The following is a 16,865-nucleotide window of genomic DNA, read 5'->3' as shown; positions in this document are numbered from 1 at the left end:
TCGGCTGAACATCATTCATATTAGTGGTAGTACTTAATACTAAGGTGGGGACTGACGGGCTATAGCCGCTGCGATGGTGGAGCGGTCCGACCGAGCACCTCTTCTGGACTGGGAGGAGGTTCCGGCCGCAGAGAAACCCGATATCGCACATGAGAGCGACCGGCTTTCCAGCCCCTCCAACAGCCGTGCGATAGGATGCACCGCGCCGGCGTTTGGGTGGAGCGCATCTCCGGGGGGTCCCAGGTCTGTCTCCGACGAAGACGGCAGTGGCGCCCCGCCGGCGACCTCCGTCACCCCGACGGGCGCGGATGTAGCGGATGCGGATCAGCATCCCTCCGATGCAGGACCAGGAGAGGACAGAATGGTCAAGTGGGAGGAAAAGGACCAAATTGTGTCTGTCTTTGTGGTGACATTCAATACCAGATCAGGTGAGAATGTGGAAAATGTGGAATTTGGGAATGTCATAGCAATGTTCAATCAAATACATTAGTTGTTACAGAAAATGGGTGAGAATACAGTATTATTACAAATATCACAGTAGAAGTGGCAAATGAAGGCGGCGCAGCCTCGCCTAACGCAGCACGGTGTTGTGCGATAGAAAAGTGACGCCCAAAAAAATTCAAAGCACATGTGAGCAACAGGGACGTCTGCCAAGACTCGTACCAGGAGTTGATGTTGCTCATAGGCTTATTCATGTGACCGACAGGTTTGGTTTTTAATTACCCGTTTCAGCATTAAACGAAATTATTCTCCCACCACATTGCTGCTGCCTTGCTGCTGAACAGAGATGTCATGAGGATGAGCTCTGTGATTGAAATCAATGGCAGCTCCTGCAGCCCAGGGCCTTACATTTTTAATGAGGGCTGTGTTAAAGCCGTGGCAGGACCCCATGAAAAATACATATGACTACTCATCCAGAAGCCTGAAATTTTGTCAGAATCGCAAGTTTTATTTTAAATATACATTTATACAGAAAACATTTTCCAAGGGCTTACAGGTTGTTGTTTTTTTTTGCTCATTTGGAATTTGCAGCACCACCACAAAGGAAAGCCATTCTCCAGTTGATTGCTTCAATAGGAATATCATTCATGTCGTCAATACCCCATCACCACCATGACACCAAATCAGGAAGTGGCTTTGCAAACAAACATGATTAGGTGGACTTGTCAGCCCTTATAACTAAGGCTAAGTGTAATGTTAGGGTTGCCCAAATATTAATGCTGATATCATCATACCATGTACCACACGCCACTCATACCCCCCGTTTGTAACAAATAAAAAATCCTCAGGTTGTATTTCCTCGAAGACTTTGATAAAGTCTAATGAAATGCAGCTATATTATTACTGTATCAGGTTGACAGCAAGTATCAGCAGTATATCCCCCATGCTTCAGACCAATATCAAAAGCCCCATGTCACATTAAAAACCAAAGCCCAGTGACTTGTTCTCTGCCTTTGTTCAGAAACAGAACGCTGCTGGATCTCCCTGACCTCTAGAAGAGATGATTATTCTCAGGCATTGTTATCCAGTGAACATAAAATTGGGCTTGGCCTATGTTGTGGAATGCGAATAAAGGATTTGATCGATAGCAAGAATTACTCGATACCTTGAGTTTAAGAATTGACACTGATATCAGCAGTGAGAAAGAGGTATCGGTGCACCACGAGCAATCGTCAACAGGTGACTTTTTATCTTAGAGTCCGACGACAGACCCGTAGCCTTGGTGTACCAGGCTCCCAGCTGATGACAGGGTAGATTGAGGGCATTTCTGCAGTGAGCTTTACTGACATGATACATGTTTTCAACACGTACTATGATCAAAAGCACATTGGCTGAGTCACTCTTCTGCTGCCGTGCTCCCATCGCACCATGTTTGCTCAGCTGCCTCTGGAGCGTCGGTGCCAAGTCGACCCATAATGAATTCCAAGGAATCCAGTCAGACCGCATCATTGTTTCATATACTAACCATCTGTTCCTGTGTGTGTGTATATGTGTGCACCTGCACCTAAACCTGCCTGTCTGCTGTCTATAGGTCTCCCTGTTTGTGAATGTGTATGCTTGTCTGTCTGTGTCTGAGTTAGAGTGAGCTCATTTCTATGTCTGTCTGTGTTTCTGTCTATGTGTCTGTTTGTCTGTCTGTCAGTATTTCTGTCTATCTGTGTGTCTGTCTATCTGTCTGTGTGTCTGTCTGCATGTCTGTCTGTGTGTCTGTCTGCGTGTCTATCTGTATGTCTGTTTGTGTGTGTGTGTGTGTGTGTGTGTGTGTCTGTCTGTCTGCGTGTCTGTGTGTTTGTCTGCCTGTCTGTCAAGTTTGTCTGTGAAGATAGAGGTTATGATCAAGTGTTGGTGTGCATGTGGAGCAGGTATTTCTTTGTCTTTTTGTCTGTCTGTGAAAACAGCATTTATAATCAGCAGTGTTTGTGTGCATGCTCATGTATTTCTGTCTGTCTGTCCATGTGGATGGGGTCTATAATCAAGTGTCGTTCTGGACGTGTGTGTGTGTGTGTGTGTGTGTGTGTGTGTGTGTGTGTGTGTGTGTGTGTGTGTGTGTGTGTGTGTGTGTGTGTGTGTGTGTGTGTGTGTGTTATAGGTAACATGCTGGAGTGGTGTCTGCCCAGGGACATGGACCTGGAAGGAGTAGAGTTCAAAGCCATTGCTAGTGGCTCCCATCGAGTAACCACGGACTTCATGTAAGTGTGTGTGTGTGTCTGTATGACTGCACATGCAAGAGTGTGTTTCTTAACAAGGCCTAGGGAAGCCTCTGCCTCCCCCCTTTTGTTTTCACTTATTTAAAGTGATAACTTAGTTAATAATGAATAAAGTTCTTCACAAGGGAGTTGTAAATTTTCTTTCTTACTGAAATGATTTCGCTGGTGGAGATGAAAGGTAGCAGGGAAAGCGAGTAGGCTATGGTAGTGTATTAGGATGCATCGCCACGTCTCTTCTTGGCACAACAGGACAACAGAAAGTGTTGCTTGGCAAAAAAGCACAGCCATCTGGCAGTTCCTTCGCTGGCATTCTTTAGTCTCTCTCTCTCGCTCTCTCGTTCTCACTCGCTCTCTCTTTCTCCGACTCTCTCGCTTCCTCCGCAGCTACTTCCGCAAGGGCTGTTACTTTGGACTGGCCTGCTTTGCCAACATGGCGGTGGAGAGTGCAGTGGAGAGGGGCGCGAGAATGAAGTCGGTGGGGATCCTGTCTCCCTCCTACACCCTGCTGTACCGTTACATGAGTTTCCTGGAGCACCAGGTCAGGTAAGACCAGCTCAGGACACCATTGGTTGGTAGTAAGAAACCACTGATACTATTCAGTGCTTTGGCTCAACAAGGTGTCATAGTGAATGGTGGAGACCAGCCCAGCCTTCATCTGGAGTGGGTCTGTGTTCATGTCCTCGTATCCACACTCCCTGCCGAGGTGTCCCTGAGCAAGGCTCTGATTCCAGGAGTGCTGCTATTTAGCTCACACTGCACCTGTCTGTGGAGATGGCTCAATAGTGTTACCCGACATTTCATTATTGTGTGTGTGTGTGTGTGTGTGTGTGTGTGTGTGTGTGTGTGTGTGTGTGTGTGTGTGTGTGTGTGTGTGTGTGTGTGTGTGTGTGTGTGTGTGTGTGTGTACATACACACAGGGTGTTGTGATGCGTCTAGTGCAGCAGTGTGTAGTTGGAGGGAAGGTGCATGTGTTCTTCCAACCCGCTTGTGTCCTTCCTGCCCTTAGCTTGCTGCCGCTGGCTAGCCTTCGTGGCGAATTGGGAAGCATCCTAGCGTGTAAGCCTTCCTTTGCCAGTACATAGCCTCTCCTTCACCAAGACTCCTGCCAGGCCTCCCCGTGGCCACACATGGTAACTGGGGTCTTGCGGCCCCAGGCTAACTTGGCAGGGGATCTCGGAGCAGCAGTGGGCCCCAGAGATATGGTGTGCAGGCCCACCCTGGTGGACACGCCCTATCAACCACTGCCCCGCTGCCTTGTGGGTGAGTCTTGAAGACATAAGGCTAAGGGAGCTTACCCTAACAGAAAAGCAAGCTGTGGCGGCACGCTTCGAGGCGGTTTCCGAAAAACTGGATTTCCGGCAGCCCCCTGCAGTTGTGTGGAGGTGCCGGTCGTCTAGGGATCCCCCTTGCCATCGGAACCATCTCCTCTACAATCAAGTCATGTGGCGTTGGGAGAAGCGCACCCCCCATGCCACTTTAAAAACCATCTCTGCGGAGGTATCTTCTGCTATCTGAGTCCTCAAAGGACCCACAAATAGAAGAAGATGGTCATCATCGGGCACGATGGACAACCAGCAAGCAAGCAAGTGTGTGTGTGTGTGTGTGTGTGTGTGTGTGTGTGTGTGTGTGTGTGTGTGTGTGTGTGTGTGTGTGTGTGTGTGGTTACCTACACACTGATTTAGTGGTGTTTTAGGGGTGTTGTTTACCATGTTTGGCGGGAGCGGGGGGGTAATAATTGTAATAATTGGCTGAAATTCAGGAAAAAGCCTATTTCAGCGTTCATTTCGTTCGTTATCTAAAAATAATAACATTTGATTCATAAGTCCCCTTGTTGTATTTAACCAACAGCCAGCTCTTTACTGTACATGCTAGGAGTTGTCTTGATGGACTGTTAAAAATAATACACAAAGACGTAATATGTTGTAAAGTAGAAAATAAATCCAACATTATCTTTAGGAAAAGTTTTTATGTACCTGGAACCACAGAACAGTTTAGTTGTCGCCTTCCTGAAAGAACACGTTTTTTTTTTGTTTTTTTTTTCTGGAATTTTCCCCTTTTTTCTCCCCAATTGTATCAATTACCCCACTCTTCCGAGCCGTCCTGGTCGCTGCTCCACCCCCTCTGCCAAACCGGGGAGGGCTGCAGACTACCACATGCCTCCTCTGATACATGTGGAGTCACCAGCCACTTCTTTTCACCTGACAATGAGGAATGTTGCCAGGGGGACGTAGCGCGTGAGAAGATCACGCTATTCCCCCCAGTTCCCCCTCGCCCCCAAACAGGCGCCTCGACTGACCAGAGGAGGTGCTAGTGCAGCAACCAGGACCCATACCCACATCCGGCTTCCCACCCACAGACATGGCCAATTGTGTCTGTAGGGACGCCCGACCAAGTTGGAGGTAACGCGGGGATTCGAACCAGCGGTCCCCGTGTTGGTAGGCAACGGAATAGACCGTTACGCTACCTGGATGCCCTCAAAAGAACATTTTGAATGTTGATTGTCTCATCGTGTGTCCTTTTTAATGTAATGTGTTGTCTACTTCCCATGTTCAAGTACCTCAACTTGTGCAAAAGTGACACTTCTACAACCCCTCTTTCTTTCTTAATCTCTCTTTCCCCTGTGATACCACACTTGCACCATTGTGGAGGTGTGGCTGCTCTGGGCTAGCTAGTGGACCTCACTGTGTTAACCATCCTCCTCTGTGGGAGCATCAGGTGGGGGGAGTCGGCCCCGGGTCCTGTCACATGTCTTTCTAAACATCCCTTTGACAAAACAGTCCCTGTCTTTATGTCTTTCTCGTCTCTTTGCCACGCAGTGACTCTCAACTGGCTTCATCTCATGCATTGGTCATGCCCTTAAACCACCGGCCTCCGTCTGACATGCTCCAAACTCCTCAGCTCGGCATGTTATTCGGTGAATTTCGCAGTAGTGGTTTTCACACAAAAAGCGGCTGTTGTTGGTCATGAGGAGATGATGATGTCCTGGAATTTAGCTTCCATACAACTTTCTCCTGTTTCTCACCGTTGTTTTTCCTGTGTGTTTTCCCCACTATTCATCTCGCGCTGTCTCTGCTTCACTTGCCATTCTTCTCACTCCCTTATTTCCTCTTTCTTAAATGATTATGCGGCTTTTCCTTTGTGCTTTTTGACAAGCTGATTAAGGCAAGCTGATTTGCATCTGGGGTTGCTCTGGTGCAGGTTAGAAAGTGTTCTCTCTTCTCCTCCGTCTCTCCTCTTCCTATCTGCTTTGCCTCTCAACAGGGTATGTTTCAGGTTGATCTCTGAACCCCGTAGTGTCATATCCCAATTGTGCTGCACATGGGAATGTGAGGGGCTATACCCCTGCATTCAAACTTAACTCCAGCTTTAAATGAGGATAAATGGGGGAAACTTTTTGTCCCCCAAGTTCAACCAGATTAAAAACCATGGTTCAATCACATAACAAATGGCCTCAGGCTGGTCTGCGGTGTATCGGGGTGGAGTCCAGCCCAAGAAGTGTGTTTCATGTCAGCCCTCACTAAATTTGACCGTTCATCATCTTTTTTTTTTTCAATTTCCAGCATTTAGTTTCAGCCACAGCTTGTGTATGCCTTGTAGACGGCTGTATACTCCTCTCAGATGCTGCTCACAACAGCGACAATAGTCCGTGCACATTAAAGTATTCCACCGCGTGCTGAAAAGCCTTGGACTAATTTCATATTTAAATGTATTTAGTGGCTCTGTGCAGATGCATGAAAACACAATTAGCGCAACAATGCCTCTGGCTGCCAGGCTTCACCAGGTCCACTCTTCATTTCCATATGGAATAGGTCTGGAGCTTTTTAGTGTGCAGAGTATCCTCACCGTTTTGTTTATTCGTGAGGTTTTGCAGGCCTGTGGCACCGCTTATGCCAATACTCTCCAATAACCATGCCCCTGCAGTTTTGGGAATTAGTCTTATGTTTTATTTGAACTGTAGATTTACGTGATCGTTTTTAGACGGAGAGAATTTTTCATGATCCCGTGATTTTCACGAGCTCATAAAACCTAGCCAAAGCCGATGAGCAAAGTTGGGATTAAAAACTCAGACATGCACTCATAATAATAAAGATTACATTTCAGAATGCAGCGAATAAGGTTGTTTTTTTTCTTATAAATTACTGCAACTGTATTGTAGTTTCATGCGATGAAAACGAAATTGATTCTGTGATTTAATTCTTGTTTGCTGATGTGTTAAATTTTCCTCCCAAGGCTCCAGCTGCAGTTCCCAGGCCACTACTCTCCTCTGGAAGCCTTCTATGAGGACAAGAGAGCTCTTCTTCCTCCTAGTGGTGACAGTGTGGTTACTGCATGTCCCAACATATGGGGAGCCTCACTCAACCACAGCATGCACCCTGAAATGAAGGTAGGAGAGACTTTTTCAAAGAATGATGATGGTGAAGATGACATCAGTAATGTTGAGGATCAATTTTATCAACGAAAAATGTATCGCAGAAAGTTAAATTAGTTCATCTCGACGTACAAAACGACCCCACACCTCGGACCACTCCAATGTAGTTCTATTGCTAAGGGTGGGGTCGTTTTGTGTGTCCAGATGAACTGATTGAACTTTCTGCGATTTTCTTACCTGGATTACTGAGCATGCATAAAGACGACGATGAATGTAATTTCAAATACACCTGTGCCTCCATGTCAAGATCACCCACCCGGCGGGCTGCATGTCCCAGTTCACCCGGTTCTTTGGAGAGCAGATCATGGTGCTGTGGAAGCTGGCTTTACTCCGGAGACGCATCCTCATCTTCTCCCCTCCGCCCGTAGGCGTGGTCTGCTACCGAGGTGAGGAGCAAACCGCATTTCTTTAAAGATACAATAGGTAATTTTTTCCTGTACTGCTGACCACTATCAACGGCCAGTAGCAATCGCAACGTCAGCAAATCTAATATGTCTCGTCCCCTTGAGCAACAGTGGCCTGCAAACGACACAACACTAATAATATCCCATAATTTCAAAAGCTATCTAACACAGAGATCCTGCCGAAATGTCAAGTGAAGGGGTATTGATGTTGTAAAACACTGCATAATTTTTATAACTAATCAAAACACTACAGTATTTATAACTTATCTCATATGGCTGTATCTTTAATGACGATGCTCTTTACCTGTCCTACAGAAGCATGGCAAGCTTGGCATTGTTTTTATGCTTATACAGTCACAAAATTTTTGCCCCCTCCCAAAAGCAATACCTATATTTTATTCTATTTTTGGAGAAACATTTATCATGCAATTTTTTTTTTTGCAAGATGAAGAGGCTTTTTGGATTCTTCAGGGTTGTCTTGCAAAGCTGGCTCCTAAATATTACTGGTGAAACGTGCAGCAAGATGAACGCATGAAAAACAGGTTTTGAAAGCCAGAACTCTCAGCTCATGACAAAGCTGTGTTGCAATTGGGGTAACGCTTTACATCAAGTACATGTAATAAGCATTGGTTAATAGGTAATAAGACCCTTATAAGTCCTTGTAAAATGCTTAACATTATTATGTGAGAATAAGACTGTTAATAATAGCATCATAGACATGTTTGGATATGTTCCCATATCCAGATGTTCATTCTGGGTTCCTCTCATCTCTGTCTTTGTGGTCACTCTCACACATCATTCCTCCACCACCTCCCTCTTCCACAGTGTACTGCTGCTGTTGCCTGGCCAACATCTCCATCCCAGGGGTGGGCGTGGCCGTGCCAGAGTTCCGCCCCTTTTTCTATGTCAACGTGGCTGACATCAGCGCCTTGGAGAATGAACTGGCCTACGTAGCTTGTACGTTGGACACTTCCTGTTACAACACTATAACACTGACGTTAAATGCTATTATACACCTGCGTACTCTGGAAACTGGAGTTTGTGTATCCATCTGCATGTATCCGTCTCAGTGCGTGTGTTTGAGCATTTATGTGTGTGTGTCTCAGAGTAGTTACATCAATGAAGGGTTGGATTTGGTCCCTCACCCTGCCTTTAGTGGGAGCTGTCATTCCACCCAAAAAACAAAAGCATAATTTTTGTTGACTCTAATAAGGAGTGAGCTTTTGTTACACGATCTAATGGATTCCTTAGATGCCTTTAATCTTCACCGACAAACAGTTCTACAGTAAGTGCTGATGGCTGTTGTGTGTGTGTATGGGTAGGCACCACTGAGAAGATCTTTGAAGAAAAGAAGGACTTGTATGATGTATACGTGGACAACCAGAATGTGAAAACCTACAGGGAAGGTCTGAAGCCTCTGCTCCGTCTCAGCACAGCAGACAGGGACAAATACCGCAAACTCACAGAGCAGAGGTTAGTAAAAATACAACCATGCTGCCGCTGTCATCGACACAGCTGTATTACATTCATAGTATCCAATCAGGAGGGGAGTTAGCAAAAGCCAGACGCTGCTAAATTTTGACTGCAGCTCAGAATCAGTGAGCGTGGTTGATAAATTCAAATTGTGTGTGTGCGTGCATGTTTTGTGTGTGTGTGTAGGCAGATGCTGCTCTATTCCCAGGAAGAAAATGCCGACTGCGTGTCCAGTGAAGAGGATCTCTTTATTCTGTAAGTACAGTAAAGGTTAGGAGGGCAAAAATAAATAAATAAATAGATAAATAAAATGATGTATTACTTTGATCAAAAACACAAACACACAAAAAAAAACAAACGTTACAGCCTTTTTTCTTTTTTAGATCAGGAATCGCTCATAACCAAATTTAGAGCTGGAAACCAAAACCAGAAAGCTCCGTGGAAGCATGAAGAAAAAAAAACTGAACTCATGACATTGTTGTCAAATAGCTTATCCATGAGCATGATGGATGTTTTAATTCTCTGATGGCCTTGTATTGTTTGATGCTGTAGGGTAACGTAATGTCAATTACCCAAATCCACCCTTGTTCTCCTCCACTTCCCCTTCTTTTGAATTTACCCAGGTTCTTCTTGGAGCAGAACAACAGGATTTTCCAGACGTTGAGTGAGGTGGCAGGGAGCCCTGATCCCACCCTGACCCAAGAGAGTGTGCGGGCCATGGGCCTGGATCCGCACGGAGACAGGCTCTTCCTGCTTCACCTGCTGGAGATCTATGGCTATGACACGCTGCTGGTTTCGGACCAGCTCTGCTGCAGCTGAGAGGCAAGCTCTGACCACTGGCTATCTGCTGTTCACCAGTTCTGGCTTCGAAGCTGAATGGGGAAAGGTGGAGGGATCCAGTCAGTTGCCTTGAGCCACTTCCACCGTCACCCTGCAGGTCAAAACATTGTGAAACTGAAACACTGTCCAACTGTCCGACTGAAATCGAAAACTCAAACATTGCAATAATGGAGCAGTGGAGCAGCCACCTGTGTGAGCGTGCCAGTTACAAAACACAGGATGCGATATGAAAAAGACGTAGCACAGATCAGTGAGTCAAACATTGGTCCCCGCATAAACTCTGTGAATGTATCATCTCTAAATCAAGCGAATGCTAGATTTGCTCCAAGTGAGAGACAGTTATTTTAAAGTATGCCGGGTACACAAAAAGTGTGTTCAGCATCATTGGAATGAAGGAGCTTAATGATAGGAAACGATGGATCTCGGAATTCATGGATGTTCAACAAGGACTGTCAAAACACAGCCTTTCCTGTAAATAATAATTCCAATTTGCAATTTATGTACAATGTGTTGGCATGTATATGAGATGTGGGTTTTGTCCCTCGCCTCTTTGCCTATCCAAATATCAAGCGCTGGATTTTGAAAATGTGTAATTTTTGAATCCATATGTCCCTGAAGGAAGGTTTGAAGGAAGGTGCAGGGGTTAGTCGTACCAAGACTTACTTCCCACTAAAGTCTATTGTAACCTTTGAAAGCCAGCTAGGGGTCTTGATGGCTTAACCGACACAACAACCAAAAGCATGTGAGGAAATGGAGTGGCCAGTTGGATTCTATCCCCGAACAAGAGGATGAAGTCAAAACGATTAGCTTTTGTTTTAAATGGATATCAAAATATAGCCTTTTAACAAAGCAAACCTCATAGGTGTGCAAAAGATCTTTACAGTTGTTTGGACAGGAAATGAAACACAGCTTACATTTTGTTGTACGTAAGAATAACCCTAACCCCAATGAGAGTGAAAAATGTATGTCACTAATTGGGATCCAAATGAAAATGCCATTTCAAAATTTCGAACCAAACTGAAAGTTATAGATCCTGCTGAAAATGAGGTCAGTATTGTTTCTCTCTAATTTCTTTCCCCAAAGCAATGTTTGCACTCTGTTGAAAAATTCAACATCTAGGTTTTTACATTCTCTGCAGAGGTTACAGGAGGGATCAACCTGAGACACTGGCGCTTTTGGAGATCCACTGCAACCATGTGTTTAAAGGAATGATCAGTCTCCTAAGCAGCCATGTTCTCCAAAAGAAAAAATGTTGTGGTGGAAGGAAATGGAAATTGACATGGAATCAGCAGACATTCTATCAAACCTGGGGCTGGATGCCGCCAAGGTCGATAAACATGTCATGGATACTAGACGCTCCAATCCATAAAATGCAAGGCCATAAAAAATTGCAGCTGTATAAGAATTTGATGGTTACACAGCATGGGAAAATAGCTTTTACACAACTTTTATGGCCTATTGTAACTAAATGTTGGTCCCTTCAATGTGCACAAACATTATCGTTGTAAACAAAATCCATACAGCTTCAAGGGGTATGTAAATGTTATGTAACGTAAAACTCACTCTGAGCTGTGGTATAACATCAGTCCTTGTGTCAATCAAACTGAAAAGGAAAACAGATTGAGGTAAAGTCAGAGGTGGGGAGACAGCATTTCAGGATTAGTGCTTTATTTAGTTCTTGGAAGCAATTTGCCTTATTCAATTTGGCGCCATGTTTGGTTGACTGACGTCATTAGTGCGTTCGCGAATAACTGGGAAGTGGGCAAGTTCGCTTTTGGAGAGCTCCAAGAAGTACGTAGATTTAACGTCACTCAACATGGCAGCGTTTGTGGTGAAACGTAGGAAATATACTTGTCCACGCACAAATACATCTCTTCATTGTTAATTTAGGTCGTACTCATTAGCGCAGGTAATTGTGATGTTAAACGATACTTCACAGTTTACCACCCACTTCTCGCTTCAGAGGCCGGGGCGGCTGCGGGCGGGGAACCAGGCGATAACTGAAACGCCTTTCGACTACGACCTCAGATTAGACGAGACAACACGCTGAATGTAAGCATATTACTAATTTAGTGCACAAATGATATTTACCCTCTGAGCTCCATTTCGTCCCTTTGTTGCTTTATATGGGTGATAACGAGGTTGTCACTTTCCTTTATTCTGACAGCAGAAATAGCAGATTTCCAGGGGGCGGCCATGTTGCCTGTTTGTGTCGTCATGTCCACTAGGAAGTGACGTACCCAAAATGACAGCGATAAGGCAATCATAATTTCGAAGGCCCGATTAAAAGACTTCAAATGCGTTTAACTGTCGCGGTTTTCGTGATATGAACTGAATGAAGGCGAATGGCTGCAATAAAACAACGGTAGGAAAACATAGCTCAGCCATGGGAAATGTTTTATTGTTGCTACTGAGATGATTTCCAAATGTGACTGATTGATCCTACTCTTATGTCGGAGTTTTCACAGCGAGTCTATATGGTACTTGCGCGTCTACCCCCCTCATGATGTCAGTTAACCAAACATGGCGGCGAAGTGAACGAGGCGAATTGTTTCAGTTTTTTCTAGAGGTACTGTTGCTGAGTTGATCGTTTCATTACTTTATTTGTCCAGTCGACGAGGGCGAAGGCAATTATAGATTAGAAACAAAAGCTTTTTTAGTTTGTGGCGATTTTGTTTGTGGTGCCGTTTGAGTTTTTATCTGTTGGTCTGTAAACATCTGAGGCAGATGACATGAACATTCCATTAAAGGTGGACAACGATCCCTGTGACCCAGTTCATTTCTGAAGGTAATTGGATCACAGAAATGGTCAACATCGTTTGCTGAGCTAAACCTTTTAAAAACGTGTTTCACTTACTTCAAATTGACACCAAAATGTTCCAAGTTTTATATTTCAAAGATATATTCCTATCCAATGATATAGTGAGAAATACATTGTTTTTGAAGATCGGTAGTGGTCAAAATTCAGGGATCAAGTTCGTTGTGCTCTTGTTTTAAATAGTATTTTGAACCACATCTGCTGGGAACCGATGTATCCTAACATGCTTTTGAGTGCAGTTTCCCAAATGCCACAGCGAGTTTGTGACACGTTGCTCCATTGAAATGCAATTTGCTATTCAAGGGGAAGCATGCCAAGGTCATGCTGTGCACTAATTACAGAGTTACAGTGTTGTCATCATTGAGTTGCTATGCAGGCAATATAGGGCAAATACCAGAATCCTAATGGAGTGACAATCACTAAACAACTCCATGAGAACTACATAACAGACCCGCAAGAAATAGCTGAACATAACTGCCTTTCGTTAAATCTCTAGATTAGTGTTTAACCGTTCATGTAGATTCATGTAAAAACAGACTATGAATGAAAGTGTTCTTACAAAGAGGACATGGCTTTGTCAACCTTAGTATTAACATTCTAAAGAGATCTTAACTCTTGATTAGTCAATGCATCTGACGGATGCGTACAATGACCTAAGAGAAACTGAGTCAACCAGTTACTTTGGTCTCTATATAAACCTTGTGCAACACTACAAATCCAATAGAGGTATAGTGTACTGTACCTTTATTTAACTGGGATGTAGTACCAGAACCTCCTCTATTACTCACAAAATTCAGTTTCTGTTTCTAGCAATAGTTGTGCTCTATTTGCTCAGTTTTTCCCCCAGTCTTTTCATGTTGTTAAAGTGTAAAATGGTAAATTGTTCTATTTGACTGTAAATGTGTGATTGCTGTGACGGTTATCTTTGAAGAAAAGGGATCAGTTGAATGTGTTTTGTAGATGTAAGTGTGGTCCCGTCCAACCTTGGAAACCTGTGAATCTGCAAAATGAGCTCGATCATCCTTTGTGTAACACACAATTCAATCTTTAGTGTGGTCAAACTACACTACACAGTAGTTTTAAATCCAGTACAAAGCAGACATAGACATCTTTGTAGTTGAGCCTGGCTCCTTGTTCAGACAGCTTCATGTTATTTATTTTACTGTAAACTTTGAAAATAAAGTGCTTCGACAGTCAGCTTCAGACAACATGTTGTTCTCATATGGTTTCATTTGATTGCTACAGATGAAAAAGTTTCCATGAACAGGTTGCTGGCATGTCAAGGCTATTGACGTAACTGTCAGCACAAGTTAAGTCTTTTACTTAGGTATAAGTGTTGATATGTATGTATGTATGTATGTATGTATGTATGTATGTATGTATGTATGTATGTATGTATGTATGTATGTATGTATGTATGTATGCAAGCGTTGATATGTATGTATGGTGCCTGTTCTTTAGGGGTGGTCTTCCATTTTACTCCTGATTGCAAATTCACATGCCCTGTAGCAACAGTTTCATCAGCAAAATCCCTGTCGCCATTAACAACAGAATTATTTTGATCAAAGACGTTATCAGAGCCAGTGACTGGGCACGGGAACATTTCACCCGTCACGGTAACCTCAGGGGGGGATCCACCCACAACTGTTTCAGCTCCGTGCTCTTGGAGGAGAAGGTATGGGAGGAGGTTGACTAGCTTAGGTGCGAACAGGCCTGGCCTTGGAGCTTCAGAGCCACACAATGAGGGGCGTTATTCCCCATGAGGGGAAGCTTCATTACTGGAGCCTGGCAAAGTTACACACTAGACAAACAATGTCTCTGATCAAACATAGCCAAGCTCCTCTGAAAAACCAACAGACATTTTGACGTTCATGTTTATTTTATCAAAAGGCAGACAATTCCAGTCTGTGTGTGTGTGTGTGTGTGTGTGTGTGTGTGTGTGTGCGTGCGTGCGCGTGCGTGCGTGCGTGCGTGCGTGCGTGCGTGGGGCGTCTTACTTGCCATCACACTTTACGTGGTCTGCCACCTCATGGCTGAGTTGATGTTGTTCCTAAACTCTTCCACTTTTCAATAATACCACTTACAGTTCACCTTGGAATATCTAACAGGGAAGAAATTTCACTAACTGACTTATTGCGAAGGTGGCATCCTGTGACAGTACCACGCTTGAATTCACTGAGCACTTCAGAATGACACATTCTTTCACAAATGTTTGTAAATGCAGCCTGCATGGCTAGCTGCTTGATTTTATACACCTGTGGCAATGGGTCTGAATGAAACACCTGAATTCAATGAATAAGAGGTGTGTCCCAATACTTTTGTCCATATAGTGTGTATGCATACGTATATAGCTGACAATTTGACAGTGTTTTACTGCAGGTTTGATCAGCCCTCTTTCACACCCCTCACCCGCTCCAACTCTGACATCACACAACCAACTGCTCCCCCCCGCCATCACCCCTTCTTCTCCCTCCTGACTCCCCACCGGCACTGACAGTCTGTGAAGAGGATGTCTGTCAGCTCTTCCAGAAACAGAAGATCAGGAAAGCACCAGGCCTGGATGGTGTGTCTCCCTCCTGCCTGAAAGTCTGTGCAGACCAGCTGGCCCCCATCTTCACACGGATCTTCAACAGATCACTCTGTGTGAAATCCCCTCTGCTTCAAAAGTGCCACTATCATCCCGGTCCCCAAGAAAGCTTCCGTCACTGGACTGAATGATTACAGGCCCATCACCCTGACATCAGTGGTCATGAAGTCCTTCAAGAGACTGGTGTTGTTCCACCTGAAGGACATTACAGGCCCCCTGCTGGACCCCCTGCAGTTTGCCTACTGGGCAAACAGGTCAGTGGATGAGGCGGTCAACATGGGACTGCACTACATCCTGCAACAACTCAACTCCCCAGGGATGTACACAAGGATCCTGTTTGTGGACTTCAGCTCAGCATTCAACACCATCATCCCAGATGTCCTCCACACCAAACTCACCCAGCTCACTGTGCCCGCCCCCACCTGTCAGTGGATAACAAACTTCCTGACAGAAAGGAGGCAGCAGGTGAGGCTGGGGAAAATCACATCCAGCTTCCAGACAATCAGCACTGGTGCCCCCCAGGGACGTGTGTTCTCCTCTCTGGTCTTCTTCGTCTATGCAATGACTGCATCTCAGGAGATCCGTCTGTTGAACTCCTGAAGTTAGCAGATGACATGACAATCATCGGCCTCATCTGGGATGGTGATGAGTCTGCATACAGATGGGAGGTTGAACAGGTGGCCCTCTGATGCAGCCATAACAACCTGAAGCTGAACATGCTCAAAACTGTGGTGATGACAGTGGACTTCAGGAGGAGCCCCTAACACTGCCCCCCCCCCATCATACTTCACCAGCACTGTGTCTGCTGTGGAAACCTTCAGGTTTCTGGGATCCACAACCTCCCAGGACCCCCAAGGTAAGTGTCCAACACAGACAAAATCATTAAAAAGGCCAAGCAGAGGATTAATTTCTGTGCCAGCTCAGGATTTTCAACCTGCCTCAGGAGCTGCTGATTCAGTTCTACTCTGTACACTTCTACTCTAATCCAGTCTGTTCTCTGAACACTCATAACTGTCTTGTATGGATCGGCCACCAAAAAGGACAGGAACAGACTACAACAGACTGTCAGGACTGCCGAGAAAATCATTGGTGCCAACCTGCCCTCCATTCAGGACTTATACATCTCCAGAGTCAGGAAATGGGCAGGCAACATCACTGCAGACCCATCACACCCTGGTCACAACCTGTTCTAACTCCTCCCCTCTGGCAGGTGCTAGTACTGTACGCCGAAACAACCAGACACAAGAAGTTTTTTTTTTCTGCAGGCTGTCTCTCTAATGAACACTTACAGTCATAGTGTCAGAAACTATCCCCGTGCAATATACCTGTAACACTAAGCATCCACTGTACCTACAAATACTAAGTTATATTTCAACGTATCATTATCAAAAATAAATCCAAGCACGCCGTATATGAGAGAGAGAGCACGTTTAGGCTTGCTTACTTTATTTGAAGATGAAGCCCATGCACCTATCCTTCTCGACAAAGATATTGATGACAACATTGTAAAACTCCTCTGTCTCAGCCTTCAGCTTTATGAGTCTCTCTTTCTCAGTTGATATGAGAGCCAGAAATTAAAGTCATCCATGGTCTGTCCTGTTGTGGC

General features: G+C 44.9%; 1 protein-coding gene across 1 annotated transcript; it reads left to right on the top strand.

The window, feature by feature from the left end:
* Positions 1-73: 73 nt before the first annotated feature.
* Positions 74-13,951, top strand: LOC130110179 (DENN domain-containing protein 11-like). The gene is made up of 9 exons (XM_056277187.1): positions 74-428; positions 2,591-2,690; positions 3,093-3,251; positions 6,939-7,092; positions 7,385-7,523; positions 8,367-8,498; positions 8,864-9,014; positions 9,201-9,269; positions 9,638-13,951. The coding sequence occupies exons 1-9, from the start codon at positions 74-76 to the stop codon at positions 9,831-9,833; spliced, it is 1,455 nt and encodes a 484-aa protein (XP_056133162.1). The 3' UTR covers positions 9,834-13,951.
* The last annotated feature ends 2,914 nt before the right edge of the window (positions 13,952-16,865 follow it).

The sequence above is a fragment of the Lampris incognitus genome, chromosome 3 (assembly GCF_029633865.1).
Source record: "Lampris incognitus isolate fLamInc1 chromosome 3, fLamInc1.hap2, whole genome shotgun sequence".
Lineage (NCBI taxonomy): Eukaryota > Metazoa > Chordata > Actinopteri > Lampriformes > Lampridae > Lampris > Lampris incognitus.
The sequence above is the reverse complement of the archived record's forward strand: the minus strand, read 5'-3'. Positions and strand labels throughout refer to the sequence as shown.